Source organism: Mustela erminea, chromosome 4, assembly GCF_009829155.1.
Source record: "Mustela erminea isolate mMusErm1 chromosome 4, mMusErm1.Pri, whole genome shotgun sequence".
NCBI classification, from domain to species: domain Eukaryota; kingdom Metazoa; phylum Chordata; class Mammalia; order Carnivora; family Mustelidae; genus Mustela; species Mustela erminea.
In genome coordinates this window covers 123,476,731-123,496,811 of record NC_045617.1, presented here as the reverse complement: position 1 = coordinate 123,496,811, position 20,081 = coordinate 123,476,731, and the positions used below count along the sequence as shown (strand labels likewise).

General features: G+C 43.8%; 2 protein-coding genes across 7 annotated transcripts; both read left to right on the top strand.

Annotated features, from left to right (window-relative positions):
* Window positions 1-5: 5 nt before the first annotated feature.
* Window positions 6-15,684, top strand: LOC116587509 (E3 ubiquitin-protein ligase TRIM39). Of its 6 annotated transcripts, XM_032338083.1 has the most exons (9): window positions 12-96; window positions 2,275-2,734; window positions 3,773-3,868; window positions 9,431-9,661; window positions 10,837-10,859; window positions 11,437-11,552; window positions 12,457-12,641; window positions 12,940-13,007; window positions 15,598-15,684. In XM_032338083.1, exons 2-9 carry the CDS (start codon window positions 2,282-2,284, stop codon window positions 15,617-15,619), a joined length of 1,194 nt encoding a protein of 397 aa, XP_032193974.1. In that variant the 5' UTR covers window positions 12-96; window positions 2,275-2,281; the 3' UTR covers window positions 15,620-15,684. The 6 variants fall into 6 exon arrangements, with proteins under 6 accessions (XP_032193972.1, XP_032193974.1, XP_032193973.1 ...); XM_032338081.1 differs by lacking the exon at window positions 15,598-15,684 and adding an exon at window positions 485-553 and having other exon boundaries at window positions 6-96; window positions 12,457-13,035; XM_032338082.1 differs by having other exon boundaries at window positions 12,457-13,007.
* On the top strand, window positions 15,631-17,255 carry RPP21 (ribonuclease P/MRP subunit p21). Its single transcript, XM_032338142.1, is given in 6 exon segments — window positions 15,631-15,739; window positions 15,816-15,916; window positions 16,011-16,093; window positions 16,843-16,968; window positions 17,114-17,182; window positions 17,185-17,255. Coding segments are annotated over 6 exon segments (462 nt in total). The 5' UTR covers window positions 15,631-15,682; the 3' UTR covers window positions 17,211-17,255.
* Window positions 17,256-20,081: the final 2,826 nt, after the last annotated feature.

Sequence of the window (20,081 nt, the reverse complement as noted above, 5' to 3'; positions counted from 1 at the left end):
TGTCGCGCTGTGGGGCGGGGGCGGGGGGAGGAGGAAGGAGGGAGGCTGCGCTCCGGCGGCTCCGCGCCCCGCACTCCCGGACCTGAAGCCGGGAAGGTAGGTGCTGTCCCGCCGCCGCGCCCGGGCCTTGGGGCCTGCCCCTGCCGGCCGACTCCGCACGCCGCGTCCCAGCGCCCCGCGACTGCGTCACCGGCCCCCCGCACGTAACCACAGCTGCCTCCGCCCGCCTCGGGCCCGGGCGGACGTTTTGCCGCCCCGGCGACGTCAGCGCGTCCGGCGTTGCTTGGCTACCCCGCCGTTCCCCCGTCCCGCTGCCGCTCACCTCCGCGGGTGAAACTCTGACGCCGTCACCGCGGGCCTCGGCTGCGTCATAGCGGCAGGCATCCCACCTTCACGTCACACCTCCTCCTTACCTGGACACGCATTCCTCCTTCCCTGTCAACCACTACGTTTCCTTTCCCCCTCTCCAATCCCCTTACGCTAGATCTGGCGAGAGAAGATGGAGACGAGGGTGGGACTGAGTTGTGGACGACGCTCAGAAAAGGGTCGCAAGGTGGGACCCCAGAACAGTGGTAGAAACAAAATAAGGATGTCCCTGAAGTTTGCCCTTCTACTGAGACTCTAGGAATAGAGAGGGAAAGAAATGACCAACCCAGAGACACCTCACTCTGGGTTGTAACTCCAAGTCCTCTCTCTGCTTTCCTAACCTTTTCCCCATTTCTCTTTGACACCACTTATTTGCCAGTCTAGATCCATCCTGGTCCCTAACTCTGCGTACAGTTCAACTCACCCCAGGTGAGGAGGCCGCCTAATTTCTAGAAGAAGGGGGCAGGTTCACTAGTTGAAGTTGGTTTCCCTTTGGTAAAGAAGAACCATCTGACTGAACTTCTCTCCTGGTTGAGGGAAGAGTTCAGATCCAAATAAGTTATCAGTTCCTATTCCAAATTAAAACACTTTTCATGTGTGCCATCAGTATATACAATAATCATTGTTAACCCAACTCATTACATGACCACTTTTCTCTTAGCACTTAGACCTACTAAATTTCCTTTCTTCTGTTGGGTCTCTTGGTGGGGAAGAGGGGGTAGATAGAGAAATCAACTATTTCTTGGATAAAAGCGGTGATTTTCAAGGAAGGAGTGGGGGACCAGCCTTCTTCTTTATAAATCCCTTTGATGCATTTCCAGTATTTTGAGCCTTCACTTGAGGGAGACTTTGATTGACTCTTTACTTTTCTTTCTCTAATTCCCAACCACTCTAGAACCTATTAGTTGGAGGTACAGTACCTCCAAGGAATTAGTTTTCAGTGGCTGTTTCAAAAGACTCCAATCACTGCTGAATTTTAGAAAAGACTTCCTCAGCCTCTTTCCAAGAAGTATATTTTTTCAAGAAGTATGTACTAATATACTCTTTAGTGTAGTTGCCACCTATTTATCACTCTTCAGCAGTTCCAAATATCCAAGTGCACACAAAGATATGGGATGTTGTGTGAATCATTTCACTCCAAGAGGCACACCTTCTCTAGACTAGTCTAATAAAGAATAATTTCAAATTTCCTGAAAAAAAAGAGCTTGTTACTCTTGCCTAACTTACTCCTTTTTTCACCCTTTGAAAGAGGGAGAGAACAGTGGCTTATGCTTCAAGGAGCTATTGTAATAAAATTCTTCTGTCATATTAAACCTTAAAATATACTTAAGAAATCTTAAGTAATACTTTGACTTTTATAGCACCTTTCAGTTTCCCAAGCCCCTTTCTCGTCTATTAGAAAAACATGTCAAACCAGGGATACATTGGTCTGGTTTTAAGACACACGTGGGATAAGTCTGGATCAGGAGAAGTATGCTGGGGTAGGGTTGAAGGAAGCCTCTAACGAAAAAGCAGAGGTAAAGACAAAAGAGATGGGTGTTGGGTGTCTGTATTGAGGAGGAAAAAAAAAAAAATAGATTGGTGGCTGGGAGTCACAGGTTTTGGAAACAAACAAAAAAGAGGGTGAGGGGTGCCTGGATAGCTCAGTCAGTTAGGTGTCCAACTCCTGACCTTGGTTCAGGTTTCAGGGTCCTGCATTCAGGCCCTGTGTTGGACTCCACACTGAGCATGGAGCCTACTTTAAAAAAAAAAAAAAAAGTTGAATCTAGTGGAAGGGAAGAGTAAAATACCAAAATAGGACTAACCAGAGTTAGGATTTATCATGGGAGTAAATGTCAGGCCAGGGATACCAGAAAACTAAACTTCCAACTAATATTTATCTTTCTCTGCCCCCTTTCCATCCCTAAGTTAAATAATGGCAGAGACAAGTCTATTAGATGCTGGGGCCTCTGCAGCCTCCACAGCTGCAGCGCTGGAGAACTTACAGGTGGAAGCGAGTTGCTCTGTGTGCCTGGAGTATCTGAAGGAGCCTGTCATCATTGAGTGTGGGCACAACTTCTGCAAAGCTTGCATCACCCGCTGGTGGGAGGACCTAGAGAGGGACTTCCCTTGTCCTGTCTGTCGAAAGACATCCCGCTACCGCAGTCTCCGGCCTAATCGACAACTAGGCAGTATGGTGGAAATAGCCAAGCAGCTCCAGGCTGTCAAGCGGAAGATCCGAGATGAAAGCCTCTGCCCCCAGCACCATGAGGCCCTCAGCCTCTTTTGCTATGAGGACCAGGAGGCTGTATGTTTGATATGTGCAATTTCCCACACCCACCGGGCCCATACCGTCGTGCCACTGGATGATGCCACACAGGAGTACAAGGTGGGGAACCAGACACATGACACCAATGTGGGCCAAGAGGGAGGCGTGCAGAGGATGGGAGACTCACTGGGTAGAGGATCCTAAGCTCCTGAGGGCAAGACTGTATCTGGTCCTTACTCTCTAGTCCCCTCAGAGCTACATACACAGAGGGCACACCGTACATCTGATCAGTTATCCTCAAGCATGACAAGTTTTGAGCAGTGCCTCAAAATTGCTTTCTGACTTTTCCTAACATCATTTGAGTCTTATGTGGTTTGTGTGGTCTTACAATGTATCATTTTTTATAAATGAATGAAACCACTTGGAGATGATGAAATTTAGGAAGAACTAAAAAGTGGTTTTATTTCTTCATTCTGTCCCCCTACTCAGAATGTTCCTTATATTCCCATTGGTAGTGGGAATAGATAACATTCGTTAGGCTGATGCCCCACCAAACTAAGCTGAACTTGTCTGCCATTTGTATCTGCCTAGATAATAGGTAATGTGGTATCTGATTTAATTACTGTTGGGACACAGGGTAAATGTTCATGTAATAAGAACTAAAGATTTTAATATCTTAGCACTGACCAAGTATTTTTTTAATTATGTTAATAAAATCTTGGACACAAGATTTAAAGTAGTTTACAGTATAAGTAATAAAGACTTTATTATATTTGTAGGTGGTTTGAGTTGGATAGCAGGACAAGTGTAAAGAAGGATGCTAGAATACAGAAAGTCACTTTGACCATAAAAGGCAACCACTTGAGTAAGAAAATGATAGGATTGGGGAAAGACACGGAGTTGGTGACAGCTGGACAACTGTGAGATTCAGTGAGAGGAAAGTTTGGTGAGCAAGGAATATGATGGGGACAGGCTGGTGGCAGGAGGAGGGACCAGAAATCGACACCCCAAATGACAGGCAAGGAAGGAAGTGGGATCAAGAGGTGATGAGATGGATAGGAAGCAAATAAATGGGTTTTAAAATAAGTGAGTTAACCTTTGAATGTAGGATGTGCCAGCCAACCCCAAATGTCCCCTCTCTCCCACTTCCACCCTCAGGAAAAATTACAGAAGTGCCTGGAGCCCCTAGAGCAGAAGCTGCAGGAGATCACCCGCTGCAAGTCCTCTGAGGAGAAGAAGCCTGGAGAGCTCAAGGTAAAGGCAGGTGATTCCATTTGGGCTGCTCTGCAGGCAGTTAACCATGCATTATTTAATCCATCAGGTCTGATTCATTCAATGTTCTCTCAAAAATAATGGTATTTTATTAGGCTTCTTTGTCATTATACATTGTACTGAAATTATTTTTCATGAATTAAGTATTGAAGAGAAAGATGTAGGAAGTGAAGGAAGGACAGACAGAACATCTTACATGTGGCAAGTTGAGGGAGTTCATGCCCATTGGTCTCCGTTTTTCTTGTAAATCAAGGAGAGAACAGGGTATAGGAGTTTCTTAGAGGGATTGAGGAGAGAAGAATTTGGAAGGTTCTCTGGGGCGAAAGAAGGAAGAAGCAGACAAAGAGCTCCCAGAACTACCCAGTGACTTTAGGACCACATTCTCTTAAGTAAGTTCAGGTATGTTAGATGATGTTAGTTCATTCCTAGACTGTTGCTCTCTCCATCCTACATCTATAGGATCCTATCTATCCTTCAGGTAAGATAAAAGCCACTTCCTATGCAACCTTCCTTGACCCTTCAGAAATTAACTTTTGTTTTTTTTTTTTTTAAGATTTTATTTATTTATTTGACAGAGAGAGATCACAAGTAGGCAGAGAGGCAGGCAGAAAGAGAGAGAGGAGGAAGCAGACTCCCTGCTGAGCAGAGAGCCCGATGCGGGACTTGATCCCAAGACCCTGAGATCATGACCTGAGCCGAAGGCAGCGGCTTAACCCACTGAGCCACCCAGGCGCCCAGAAATTAACTTTCTTAATTTGCATATAATTTTGCTTCTTCTTCATAGCATTACCACATTTGTAGCATGATATTTTGCTATCTGTCTTATTTTATTGGACAGTGAACAATTCTTTTTTTTTTTTTTTTTTTTTAAAGATTTTATTTATTTATTTGTCAGAGAGAGAGCGAGCGAGAGCGAGCACAGGCAGACACAGTGGAAAGCAGAGTCAGAGGGAGAAACAGGCTCCCTGCGGGGCAAGGAGCCCGATGCAGGACTCGATCCCAGGACGCTGGGATCATGACCCGAGCCGAAGGCAGCTGCTTAACCAACTGAGCCACCCAGGCGTCCCGTGAACAATTCTTAATAATGGCAGTAATAACTATTTATTGAGTCCCATATATGAATTCATTGGATGCCATGACATTCCAAACTTACAGGGTTGCATTTGATTTTAAGGTTCTGCCCAGGTTAGAGTTTTAAGAGTTCAGGCCAATGAACATGTGGGACTTAGAGGAGCTATAACACAAAGGAAAGGGAGTCCTGAAGGTCATCGTTAGCAAAAATGAACTTAGTAAAGTAGGTATTATTACCCTCAGTTATCACAGGAGGAAACAAAACTTGAATAACTATTTAGTCCAAATCACACAGCCAATATGTGGCAAAATCAGGGATACTAGCTCTGCATGAATCAATAAGTATGTACTAAGCTTCCAGTATAGGCCTAATTCTGACACTGGGGAACAATGATGATCAAAAACAGTCCCTGTCCTGCTTGAGCTTATAGTCAAGTGGAGAAAATATATAATGGCATGGCACCAAAAGCACAGTTGCAAATTCATAAGAAGACAACATAGAAATTTGACCTCATTAAAAGCTTCCAGAAGAAATAATGAGTTTTTGGAATTGAGATTCTGGTATCACCAGAAATTAAACGCAAGTTTGAAAATAGTAGAGACACTAATTTTTTAACAATGACAACATTTTGACAGAAAGCAAGTATGATTAAGTATTACTAAGTATTACCTTAGTCCTTTATATATTTGAATAAAGCAAGCATTTGAATTTTTTTAAATTTTAACTAATTTTGATTGCAAAGGTGAACTTTAAAAAAAAGGTCTTTGTTCTTTTGGAGGGCTCCTGAGAAACTTAAAATATGTGAAAACGAAGCTTATTCCCAGTCATTAACTTTCCTGTTCCTGTTGATCACCTTCTTAAAGGTAAAGGATAAAGAGGGGAATAAAAATTTTTTTTGAACGGAACTGTGATGTTTTTGAAAATTCAGTGGTCTCTGAAACTACCACCAACATTCCTTTTGTGACCATTTGAATTCTCCTTCCTACCTCTCCCTCATCCCTACTTCCAGATTCAGGCCCAGTGCCCCTTTTAAACATAAATAATTAGTAATTAATGATGCTGAAGTGAAAGTTAAAGATAAAATAACTTATCTGTGTAATTTTAAAAAGAGACTTATGCCCAAATACATACACACACATACAACATAAAGGAAAGTGATTTGAATAAAATCTGATATATAAGTATTTGGGCACAGCTACCCTGAAAGACACCACAATGTAGTTTTATCCTTGTACCTATATGTGACATCATCAACAATGCCACAAATACAAATTCAGACTGAAATAATTGCATAGCAATGTTGTCAAGCATCACAAGCAGCTTAGCTCTTCGTGACATAATTTTTCAAAATAAGTAACTTTTGGTTAAGTTCTAAAAAAAAATACAGTCTTAGTTTTATTCAGCCATTTCTAAAAAATTCAGGTATATTATACATACTCTGTTTATGTATAAAATGACATTCAAGTCCAGGCTTATGTTTTTAAATATATAGCAGAACATAGAAAATAGTGCAGGACAGTGCATGTTGCAGAGTTATCTCACATACTGGCATGTTAGCAGCCTTACTAGAGTATCCCCAGTTATGGAAAACAAAAAAATGCCCCTTGTTTCCAAAATATCTCTAGTGGGAAGTAACATCCTCATTAAGAACCAGTGCCCTACATACATAGAGTGGGAAAAAAGAGAAGGGATTATGGAATTATATAGAAGACAGCCCTTTGCTTCCTCTTTACCACAGGTTTGAATCCTAAATTCTACCCATATATCACCTCTCAACATATACTAACACACACATGTGTGCATACACACCAAGAAAAAAGTTGTGTTTTACTTAGGGGTTAAGAAATAAAATTCAGTTATTTTACCTGCATCAATGAGATTATTCAGTAATAGCAGAGAATTGCAATTCAGGACAAGCAAGCTAAGGCAAAGCCATAGGCAAGTCTAGAGAACAAAGGAGAGGACCACTCTTCTAAAGAGGAAAGGGGGTATTTAGGAGGGACTCTCATAAATGAAGAGTCCTTGAAGTAAACTGGGAGTTCAGAGTATAGGGACTTTTCATTGACTAGGTTGTGACAGTTTGTCACTGGCTGGGCTTGTTGCCCTGCAAAAAACAAACCTTTCTTCCTCCTGTTGGGGTAGTAAGATATTATGGACTTACAAGGTACATCTCTTCTGGTTGGGTCTACAACTGACCAGCGGTTGAGCTCCCGCTGCTGGCATCCTACCTACATTTTAGTGAGTTTTCCTTTTATAATTTTCACAGGGTAAATGTTTTAAGAGTATATTTTGTTCCACTGTGCACCTGAGGAGCCGCCAGTGAAATGGGAAGCAGCAGCAGCTCCAGAACTGGAGCTAGCCAACTTCTGCTGAGAACTAGCTTGAAATCCAGAAATACTGTGCTTCTAAGACCCACACTGTCTTTGCAGCCCCTCTCTATTCACCCTCAGCCCTGCCTTTCAGTCCCTATCTACTTTTTATTTCCAGAGTCCCTGTCTCTGCTCCTCTTTTACTTCACTCTTGGGTTTACTTTTCTTCATCAATCATATGACACTTGGAGACAACCATCTGGGCAGATCATTAGTTGCAGTGGAAGTACAAAAGGAAGGACATGCTAAGTGATAACTTTCAGAAAGTATTATGGCTGGTGTTTTAGGCCTATATTATCAAATTTCAGGAAGATTAGAAATTTAATTTTGTATGGTAGCTGAGAGAAAACATGTTTCAAATTTCAACAACTAATTCACAAACTCTGGAACCTAATCCTGGGATGGGAACTGTCAGTTCTCTGAAGTGACTTGAAACTATTTAACGGGTTTGTTGCTGAAATCAATATACAGTTGACCCTTGAACAAGATTAGCATTGCAGAGGAAAATCTGCATATAACTTTCAACTCCCCAAAAACTTAACTCTTTTTTTTTTAGTTTCAGAAGTAGAATTTAGTGACTCATCAGTTGCATATAACACCCAGTGCTCTTCACATCACATGCCCTCCTTAATGCCCATCACGCAGTTACCCCATCCCCCCACCCACCTCCCTTCCAGCAACCCTCAGTTTATTTCCTATGATTAAGAGTCTCTTATGGTTTGTCTTCCTCTCTGGTTTCATCTTATTTTATTTTTCCTTCCCTTCTCCTATGCTCCTGTTGTGTTTCTTAAATTCCACATATGAATGAAATGATATGATATATGTCTTTCTCTGACTGACTTATTTCACTTAGCATAATACCCTATAGTTCCATCCATGTCATTGAAAAACTTAACTCTTAATACCTTACTGTTGACCAGAAGCAGTAGAGATGACATAAACAGTGATTAACACCTATTTTATATGTTATTTGTATTATATACTGTATTCTCACAATCAGGTGAGCTAGAAAAAGGAAATGTTATTAAGAAAATCGTAAGGGAAAAAAACGCCTTTATACAATCTATTTATGGAAAAAAAAAAATCCAGGTATATATATAATGGACCTTCACAGACTGTTTTGTTTAACAATCAACTGCATATATTTTGTAACAACCCATTACTAAAATCTTACTGATTCTGATACTTTTCCAGTTGGTTCTCTGGTTTTTAGAGGGTAGATGTCTAGCAATATACAAATGATGACCATCTTATCTCTAACTTTCCAATACTTATTTCTTTCCTTTTCTTGATAATTTGTATTAGCTAGAACTTTAGAGTTGGGACTAACAGATATAGCTTGTATCCATAATAGTAGATGCCATTATATTATTGAGTTCTTACATCTTGCTTTTTCTTTTCACTAAACCATAGAAGTACAGCTTTTTTAGAAGTTAATAAAAAAAAATTAAATTTTTTTAAAAGATTTTATTTATTTATTTGACACACAGAGAGATCACAAGTAGGCAGAGAGGCAGGCAGAGAAAGAGGGGGAAGCAGGCATCCCACCCAGCAGAGAGCCCAATTCGGGGCTCGATCCCAAGACCCTGAGATCATGACCTGATCTGAAGGCAGAGGCTTAATCCACTGAGCCACCCAGGTGGCCCAAGAAAATTAAAAAATTTTTAAACACTGATTTTTTTTTTAAAGATTTTATTTATTTATTTGACATAGCGAGCGAGATCACAAGTAGGCAGAGGCAGGCAGAGATAGTGGGGAAGCAGGCTCCCCGCCAAGCAGAGAGCCCGATCAGGGCTCGATCCCAGGACCCTGAGATCATGACCCGAGCCGAGGGCAGAGGCTTTAACCCACTGAGCCATCCAGGCGCCCCTAAACACTGATTTTTTAAAATTTCCCCAGTGGTCTTCATTCCCGAATAATCAGTAAGGGTGACAATGGGGATGGAGCCATTACTTCCAGAAGGAGATTTCAATGGAGAGAAACATGAGTATCCTGTTAAGCTATTTCCAATGACACTGGAAGTCTGTGTTAATTCATACACATGATGGGTAGGGAAAGGCCCCACTGGTCCTGCTAAATATAACACCTTCCCTCTTTTCTCAGAGACTCGTGGAGTGTCGCCGGCAACAGATCTTAAAGGAATTTGAAGAGCTTCATAGGCGGCTGGATGAAGAGCAACAGATGTTGCTTTCACGACTAGAGGAGGAAGAACAGGACATTCTACAGCGTCTCAGAGAAAATGCTGCTCACCTTGGAGACAAGCGCCGGGACCTGGCCCACTTGGCTGCTGAGGTGGAGGGCAAGTGCTTACAGTCGGGCTTCGAGATGCTTAAGGTTCGACCTTTGCCCCTGCATAGCCCCTCAGGTCAAGTGCAGTATAGCTTTGTACAGGCCATTCTGTCAACCTGGGATGCTCACTCTTCTGCTCTGCTTCTCTAATCCAGTTCTTTATTCCAGACATACTCAAAGGATCTTTTTCTATAGAAAGGCTTCTCTGATTTCTCCCATCCCCTTCTAATCATTTCTGTGTTCTTATGTCTTGTGAACAATTATGTGCTTAATTTGTACCAAAGAAAAAAATTCCCTTTGAAAGAAGGGAAATCAGGTCTGAATTAGTGAAAAAAACTACACATTAAAAATTATGTAAATGTAGTAGTTGCCATTACTTTAAGGTCCTGGAAATTGATTTACCTACTACTAAAAAAAAATTTCAAACCTAGTTTGAAGGACACTTGAAATTATGTATGAATGATATATTACTTTTGAAATGTAAATAATGCCTCTAAATGTTTGAAATAATTTGTTCTTTTAAGCAGATGAATGGTGTTAGCAAGCCTGTAGGAAATGTCTCTTATTTTAGAGATCAGATTACCAGCATTTGGATCAGTGAGGCCTCGTTGTACATTTATCTTCATGTTATGTATTGCTTGGTACTTATTCTTGTGTCCTTTCATGTATGTGTGTTCTGCCTTACACATTAAACTGGGAAATCCTCGGGGGGGCAGAGATTTCTCTTCTTTGTCTTCTGGACCCCAAGTATTCACAAATCAGGATTGGCACACAGTTATTAATGTTTATTAATCAGTACCAGATGGGGATAACAAACAACAACAGGAAAGTGTGATTCATTCCTATGCCACCAGTCTGTACTGATCCTCAAGGAGACAGGTGTGTGGTTGGTACTTGGGGGACAGAGTAAAGAGCAGACACAATCCCTGTCCTTTGCATTGAGCTCCCAGTGTCCTTAAGGAGCAAGACAAAGACACAAGAAACCATTTGGAAGTGATATAAATTACCAAGCTTAATGCTAACCAAAAGTTGAAAATGGGGATCAGGTTGCAAGAGATATACTCAGATCCCTCTGGAGCTCTTCCCCTTGCATTGTGATGCTCAGTTTGCCCTATTCTTATGGTACAGATCTAGGACTTTGGGGAAGTGGGGGGAACCTTTTGCCTATAGGACCCTTGACTACCAGGACCAATATTGCTTTCTTTTCTCCTTCCCTCTAGGATGTCAAAAGTACCCTGGAAAAGTAAGTGATTCTTGCATCTCTTTGAGTGAGTTAGGTCTTGGCTTAGAGACCAGGAGTACAGTAAGAAGTTAGGGGAGAAGGAAAGTCACACAGAGTCCGGGTAGGATGTGGGAGAAGGTTCATTGCATCCATGAAGCCAGTTAGAGAGGAAATCATTGGGAGTAATAGTCCATTACCTTTTCCCTTTTGAACATCAGGACTAACCTGGTAAGGAAAATTCCAAGGGAATGTAGAACCAGATTCTCCCTGTGCCTGTGGGTGGAAATGTGTCCAAACAGGACAGACAAAGGAAGGGGCTGAGAGAGTGGAGAGAGTGATTACTACTTGCATGAAATATAGCCATACCTCCAGAAAGTTCTGAGACTCATTCTTAAAATAAGGCTTTGTCCAGGGGCCATATGGTTCTCCATAGATTGGCAAAAGAAAGCAGTAAGTGAGTACTTGTCTTCAGATAGGAGGGAGAAAGTGGGAGGATGGAGAACTTTAGTTTCTCCCTAAAGAGAATATCTTCATACTCACTCAGATTGAGCTTCCCCTGATCCTGCCCTTTCTTCCCCTATCTCCCTATCCCTCCTAGATGTGAGAAGGTGAAGACCATGGAGGTGACTTCAGTGTCCATAGAGCTGGAAAAGAACTTCAGCAATTTCCCCCGACAGTACTTTGCCCTAAGGAAAATCCTTAAACAGCTAATTGGTGAGTTGTTCCCAAAAGTAAACTAGCAGAGTGAATCAGCAGAGAAGAAAGTCTTTATTTTTTTTTTTTTTAAAGATTTTATTTATTTATTTGACAGACAGATCACAAGTAGGCAGAGAGGCAGGCAGAGAGAGAGAGAGGGAAGCAGGCTCTCTGCTGAGCAGGGAGCCCGATGCGGGACTCGATCCCAGGACCCTGAGATCATGACCTGAGCAGAAGGCAGCGGCTTAACCCACTGAGCCACCCAGGCGCCCGAGAAGAAAGTCTTTAGATCCCACTTTATCTGGGCTTCACTTATCCCATCTGTCACTTTTTGTGCCCATCCCTTCACCTGGCTTTCAATTTCACTGTGAGTAACAGGGTTAGGTGTCATCTATTCTTAGGCCCACACTTTTCTAAACAGGCACCCAGAGAGGTTAAATAATATGCTAAACTTGTCCCCCCTTGAGAGTGAAAGGGAGTATCATTAATACTCAGAGAAAATAGTCATGAACCAGGACTATTCCAGATAAATGGTCACCCTATCCCTAGACCATAATGCTGTCTTGCTGTTATCCTTCTTAACATTTTCTGTTCTTTCTGGCCCTTAGACTGTGATTTGTGCTTCTTCACATAGTGAGATGATGTCATAGGATGATGGAGAAGGGATCAGGCAGGACCCTAAAATCAGCCCTTGCAGAATCAAGAGATCATTAACTGTTTACTTTAGGGCCAGGGTGAGAAGGGAAGCCATTGTTCCTTCCTCTCCCTTAGGTGACACCATGGATTGAGAAAATTAACCAAACTATGGTGTTCTGGGGATCTTTAAGGAAGCAGGCTCTGTAAAGGCAGGCTGGAAGAGTGAGGCAGGGGCATTTAGCTATTCCCATCTCATCTAGCTCCCCACTCTGGCTTCTCCCGCCAGCGGATGTGACCCTGGACCCAGAGACTGCTCACCCTAACCTAGTCCTGTCAGAAGATCGTAAGAGCGTCAAGTTTGTGGAGACAAGACTCCGGGATCTCCCTGACACACCACGGCGGTTCACCTTCTACCCTTGTGTCCTGGCTACTGAGGGCTTCACCTCAGGCCGACACTACTGGGAGGTGGAGGTGGGTGATAAGACCCACTGGGCAGTGGGCGTGTGCCGGGACTCCGTGAGCCGAAAGGGCGAGCTGACTCCACTCCCTGAGACTGGCTACTGGCGGGTGCGGCTGTGGAATGGGGACAAATATGCAGCCACCACCACGCCTTTTACCCCTTTGCACATCAAGGTGAAACCCAAGCGGGTGGGCATATTCCTAGACTATGAGGCTGGCACGCTGTCTTTTTACAATGTCACAGACCGCTCTCATATCTACACTTTTACTGATACTTTTACTGAGAAACTTTGGCCCCTCTTCTATCCAGGCATCCGGGCTGGTCGGAAGAATGCTGCACCACTTACCATCAGGCCCCCAACAGATTGGGAGTGACAGGTAGGGATGTGGTAATAATTGGGGTGAGTCAGGGTCAAGAGCTATGGGCCTTCCTTCCTGTGACCTGCTGGAACGTCTTTGTGTCTGCCTGGTTCCAGTCCTGCACTGTCTAGGAGAAGCACCTTGGTTTCTAGAATGGTTTATATGGAGGAGTAGATAGGACTGGTCTAGGATGAGAGCACAGTTGCGTCTCCCTTCTCTCAGGGTGGGGAGCTAGTTCCCAGGGGTTGACTTCCCTGAAGTCCATCAGGTTTTCTATTGCACATGTATAGGTTGGGAAGGAAGGAGAGGCGTTTCCGGAAACAGAAAGGCTATGGGAGGGTCTGACTTGCTCAAAACCAGAAGAGGAAACAGAAACCCCTGTACATCCTTTTAGGGGGTTGTTTGACCCAGAATGGTCCTATTTCTTGAGGAAGATCAGAGGGGTCTGTGTACCCCTAGACTAAAATAAAGATGAATGATAGTTGCTCTTATGGGTCTAGAAGTTAAGGAGTTTTGTTTTTTTTGAGGGCAGAGATTGAGCATCAAGATTAGAAAGAAAGTCGGGAAAGGGGCTAAAGGAACAGATTCCTAGCAACTAATGAAGGGGAAAGGGATTTCCTTGGTCTTCCATTCCCAGAGTAAGTTTTCATTAGCATTGGCCAGAGGTAGGACTGTGGGGAGGAGAGTGTGAGAAGAAAGGAGAGGAGAACTTGGGTCCATGCCTCAGCCTTCAGCAAAGCTGGCTTAGTGCCTGCCTCCTTAGAGTTGGTTGTCTCCAAAATGTCAGTCAGTCACCTTTCTCCTGCAGAGATGAGGAATCTCCCTCAAGACGTATCTACCCTTCACTGCTTTCCCAAGGGAACCTGGAAAGAACAGTCAGGTATTAGAGGAAAGAGAAAGGTTTTTCTATCTAAAGCCCTGGCCTTAAAGAATGTTACTAAGTATAGCTGATCCCTAGTTGTCAACATTACTCCTTGGCTAAGGTGTCCAAGCCAAAAAGGGAGAAAGGAAATGGAGTCTTTCTCACTCTGAGGACAGGGTAGAAGAGAGGGTATGTAGAGGGAAGGGTCAGATAGGCAACTTCCTTTAGTCTGTGTGCATATGGCCTGGAACTAGTGTTCACAGGAGCCAGTCTTTTGCTTATTTGTTGCCATCCTTCACCTTTTGCCATTTCCCCTATCAGAGAATGTAAATCATTTTAACATTAGGCCAAAATAAACAACTTCTAGGGTACATATGTTGTCAAAAAAGGTTAAAGCAATGCATGCCAAACCAAATTAAAATGATTTGGAATATCTGCTATTTGGGTGATGAAGGGTTCACAGAAGATTGGGACAAGAAACTGCAGTTTATTGAGGGTGTTTCAGTTCCTCCTACCACCTCAACAGGACTTTGTCCAAACTCTCCTCTTACCTTTGTGCCTTGACTGTGGTTCTTTGTGGCAAGATGCTTTGGTTGGTAAAACAGAATATGGAACAAAGGATCCACTGAAGTGATCTCTGTGTTGTGTGGTAATTTGACAATGGCCTTGTGTTGATGCTTAAGAATCACTGGTGTTAAGAATGCATGATCCTGGGGTTTGCCCTCAGTGATTGATCAAGGTCTGGGGTGGGCCTGGATGTCTACATTTTAAACATACTCCTCCTTTGAATTTAGGGATCCTTGTGAAATTAATCCCAGAGGAGGTTTTGGCCATTTTTTCTGAGCTGGAGGCCTGGTTTCCTGCTTGGTCTGACAGGGTTTGAGAAGGGAGAGAGGCCTTACTCTCCTGGCCTAATGCTGCCCTCTCCCTATCCCAAGGTTCATTCATGTTCTGCCACTCCAGCTCACATCCCTCTACTTCCGACTTCAGGAGCTGGTGGTCATTATGAGGCAGAAGTAAACACAGGATGTCAAACAGAACAAACAGGAGACAGAGGTCAGAATAAGGGATGTGAAGTATATGATTGGAATAGGGGAGGTGGGAGAGGGGAGAGTTTCAGGGGCAGGAGATGTCAAAAGTTTCTGTGCTCCAGTACCTAAGATGAGAAGTTAACTAGGATCACCTACTGTGTCTCCAGCACTGCATAATAGGAAGTTTTTTTGTTTTGTTGTTGTTGTTGTAGTTGTTGTTGTTGTTGTTCAGTGGAAAAGAATGGTAATAAGCTCTGCTTCTCTCTCTTGATCACCCTGGTGATCCTTTCCAATTTCACTCCCAGTGGTACCAGTGCTTTCTTTGAATGTTTAACTTCTGTTCCTTCAATCTGTAGATCTTTCAGGCATCTGCCTTTGGCTTCAGGAGAGTAGGGCAGAAGTTCTAGCTGGGTATAAATTGCACATAACCATCTCCCCAACCTATCTGCATAAAGAAACCAGTCTTCTGTCCTAAAAATGTTTTGAAGTTTAAGGTCCTCTCCTGTTCTAGTGAGCAGTGACTTTCCTACCTAGGATAACTGATCATGGGCTTGAGGAAGACTAGAAGGAAGCCAAAACTCAGAAAGGGACCCCGAACTTGGGTTGCAGGCGTGGGTATGGGTTTACGAACAACTGGGGTCCGTGAGGCCGCAGGGTGGCGCCAAAGTAAGGATCGCGGAGAGAGGCTCACCGGCCCAGGAACTACACTTCCCAGGAGGCCGTGCGCGGGCGCCTGAAGCGGGGCTATCGGAAGGGCGGGACCTGCGGACAGTCGTGCGTGAGGCCCTCGCGCGGCGCAGATGGCTGGGCCGGTTAAGGACCGCGAGGCCTTCCAAAGGCTCAGCTTCTTGTACCAGGTGAGTCCGCGTCTGGTGACTTACGGGGAGGCGGTCGGGTGTAGCTGGCCACGAAGTAATGGTTTCCTTCCTCCAGGCCGCCCACTGTGTCCTTGCACAGGACCCCATGAACCAGGCGCTGGCGAGGTTTTATTGTTACACGGAGAGGACCATTGCAAAGCGGCTGGTCTTGCGGCGGTGAGACGCTCAGGGAATCTAGCTGCGGGCGGGACGCGGGAAAAATGGGAGAGGGAGCGCGGGCCTTCGGACCACCATCCCACTCCCTCCGCAGGGACCCCTCGGTGAAGAGGACCCTCTGTCGTGGCTGCTCTTCCCTCCTCATCCCGGGCCTCACCTGCACCCAGCGCCAGAGACGTGAGTGCCCCTAATGGGGGTGAATGAGGAGCACCAGTGGGCTCGCTTTAGATGGCGTTTGGCGTGAAATTTAGAGCTGCCGGATTTTTCAAGCTCTGGGTTGAATTGCTGAATTCACTTGGACCAACTAAGGAAAGGCTGGTCAGTAGGGAAATGATGTTGCTGTAAGAGGTAACCCCCCTCCCCATTTTTGCATGGTGGAGGACAGGATTCACATCACCATTCATTGATTATTTAACAAATATTTTTCTAAGATGTGTCAAGTATTGATCCATTATTCTCACTGAAGTTACAGTCTGATAGGACGGACTAAGAAACAAGATAGTGTAGTAAAATGCTTTGCTTGAGGAACTAAAATGCTAAATTACCTTCCTGATAGGCAAAAGAAGTGAGAAATGGAAATTCAGGCAAGTTTGAGGACTCTGAGACAAGAGAGATTGTGGTGCTGTCAAGGAGACTAGAGTCCAGGAGCCTGGAGTTTGAGGTAGACAAGGCCAACGTATAAGGCTGGAGAAGGAAACAGGGCAGATCCTCTTCCAAATTAAGGAGTCTGGACTTTATCTTAAGGGATACCAAGAAATTGACAGACTTTAAGCAGGGCTAACACACCTCAAATTTGTATTCAAAGTTGGGGAGTGTTCGAATTCCTACTGAGAAACAGTGGAGGCAAAACTGGATCCAGGAGATCTTTTCTTCTCCTACTAAACCTGGGCACTCCTGCCACACACACACACCCCCCTTTCTTCCAGGCTGCAGGGGACAGCGCTGGACAGTACAGACTTGCCTAACATGCCAACGCAGCCAGCGTTTCCTCAATGATCCTGATCATCTACTCTGGGGAGACCGGCCTGAGGCCCAGCTGGGGAGCCAGGCAGGTGAGAGGTTTGTAGAGAAAAATTGGGGATGCCCCAGGAAGATAGAGGTGATGGGGGACATAGAGCTGAAAGGACACACAGGTGGATTCTGGATTGCTGTGAGAGGTGCTACAATCTGAAAAAATTCAAATTCTCATCTACCCAGATCTCAAACCACCACAGTCCCTGCCAAACGCAGCCCACCCCATTCCAGCCCACCTCCCTGAGGAGAAAGTTAGCCTCAGAGCTCTGGTCACCAGTGATGGATTCACCCTATCTTTCAAATAAATAAAAATAGTTCTGTTTCACTTTGTGTGCTTCTGTGAGTATTTCAGCTCTTCATTCTATTTCTCTTACTTCAGTTTGTATTTTTCTGTCACTGGGGTCTGTCCTTATTCTCATATTCCTACCATGCTCATGCTCATGTTCCTACCATTCAGGGAGATCCTGATTTCCATAGACCACTTGACCCCACCAAGCAGCTTCCATTTCCAGGGCCCTGACTGACCCCAGTGCTCCTTCATCCCTGCTTCCTCAGTACAGTGCCACATTTGGAACTCACGATTCAGGGTTGTCTGTAAGAGTTTGAGACTTCATGGAGCATTTTTTATTGAGGTAGCCCTCACTGTTGACTAAAGGGCTAGACCGACTACTGATGCCGCTGGCGATGTTTTTATTTTTTTTAAGTTCTTTATTAGCAAGAGAGCACAAGTGGGAGTGGGGGACAGGAGCAAGAGGGAGAGGGACAAGCAGACTCCCTGCTGAGCTGGGGAGCCCAACTTGGGGCTCAATCCCAGGACTCTGGGATCATGACTTGAGCTAAGGGCAGATGCTTAACTGCACCACCCAGGTGCCCCTGCTGTTGTTTTTAAACAAGGAAAAAAATTTAGAGGGTCAGAGTGGCTTCATATCCTCCCAGCTCACTCAGCCTTTCCCAATCTCTCAGTCAGTCGTCTTCTATAAAATCCTACTAAGAGAAATTGTACAAATTTGAACTAACAAGGTCAAAGGTGCTAATGAAAGGACACTGGTGGACACTACACAAGTATGCCCCATAGGTAAGCCCTCAGGGTTTTCTTAACAATGAGTAAACAAGAAAATTGTTTTATTATCTCTAGGGAACTTACTCAAAGATAGTTTCAGACTGACTTATTTGCTAGGTTCCAGCTAATCAATTTACCTCAAACATAAAAATAAAATTCACTCTTCCCAGAATGCAGGTTTTCCCCTTCCTTTCTCTTATAAATCCTGTGTTGTACTTAATTTACTGCTGCACAAAGGTCATTGCATAATGTGGCTTCAAAAAACAATGATTCTGTGTACTAAGCTATCTGAGAGCTTTGCTGGGTAGTTTACTCTGTTCCATATGGCATCAGCTGGAATCACTCAGCTGCATTCAGCAAGTGGTTGTGGCACCTGATCTGGAAGACCCAAGAAGTTTCTTTTGCATGTCTGGCACCTCATTGCTTTTCAGTGTGGCCTCACTACATAGCTGGTTTTCAGGTCCTCACAGCATGGCTGTCTCAGGGTGGTTGAACCTCTTACATGCTCTGGCTTCACAGAGAGCATTTCAAGAGGACAAGCTCCAAGTTACAAGTACTTATCCAGACTCTGTATTCTTCACATTTGCTAATGTCCCCTTGACAAAGCAAGCCATGTAACCCAAGCCCAGATTCTACAGGGAAGGGGCTGCAATGGGGCATGAATACTGGGAGATTTCATTCATTCCCTGGGGTCCACTAATGTGGAAATTTACATCTTTATTTTGCCTTCATCCCTGATTCAGTGTCTCCACTGATTGCTTCATATGTCAATAAATTATGTGCAGGGAAAATAGTAATTAGTGCTCAAGTAACTAAATGTTTCTGAGTACTTTATCACTTATTTCTGGAGATAATGTCTACCTGGTTTAGGATAGACCTGGACCCTTTTTGTTTTCAGCTCATATTCCTTGGCTGCGCCCATGAATCTCATTTCTGAGTTCATTGGCTCTTGAACACTAGGTCTGATTTTTGGCTAAGTTTAAGTGTGCTGTGGTTGCTCATGATTGAACATGCCCACAGTGGGATGATAATAGGGGAACTTGGGAGTTTTTGTTTTGTGGCTGAATCAGAGTGATACCTCTCATGTGGGAGAATGAGAATAATGTCCCAATTCGGAAAATAGATGAAATAATGTGGAATACAGTTCACTTAGGAGTTTCGGGTTCATTCATCTGTTATGTTTTTATCAGTATAGGTTCCTCTAACTAGAGAGAATATTCCTATTCCTCCTTCTTAACCTCTGTCCTTCATGTTTACTTTTTTTTTTTTTTTTTTTTTATTTTTTTATTTTGGGGTTGCCTGGGCAGCACAGTTGGTTAAACGGTTAAGCATCTGCCTTCGACTCACTCAGGTCATGATCCCAGGGGGCTGGGCTTGAGCCCTGGGTCGGATTCCCTGCTCAGTGAGGAGTCTGCCTCTCCGTCTCCCTACCCACCCACACACCCATGCTCTTCCTCGGACTCTGCTCTCTCTCAAAATCTTAAAAAAAAAATAAAAATTTTTTTTTATTTTCAAGTAATCTACACAGAACATGGGCCTCAAACTTACAACCCCAAGATCAAGAGTCACATGCTGCTCAGGCTGAGCAGGCCAGGTACTTCTCATTTTTACTTATAATAAGATAGTTGTTAATATATGCAAAATATATGGACTCCGCATAACAAGCAGGAAATCAAATCCTAGTATGCAACGGCTTTCCTTAATGTTTCTAAACAATTTAGTAATTCAAAATGTGTACCCTTTGCGCTGGGTGTTGTATATAAGTGATGAATAACTGAATTCTACTCCTGAAACCAATATTGTGCCCTTAAACTAGAATTTAAATAAAAATGTTCTTAAAAAGCCAGAACAATACAAAGTATATAGCATATCATTAGTTTCAGAGGTAGAGTTTAGTGATTCATCAGTTGCATGTAAGACCTACTGCTCATTATATCAAGTGCCCCCCTTAATGCCCATCATCCAGTTATCCCATATCCTGCCAACCTCCTCCCACCCCAGCAATTCTCAATTTCTTTCCTATAGTTAAGAGTTTCCTGGGGTGCCTGGTGACTCAGTTGCACATCTGCCTTCTGGTCAGGTCAGGATCCT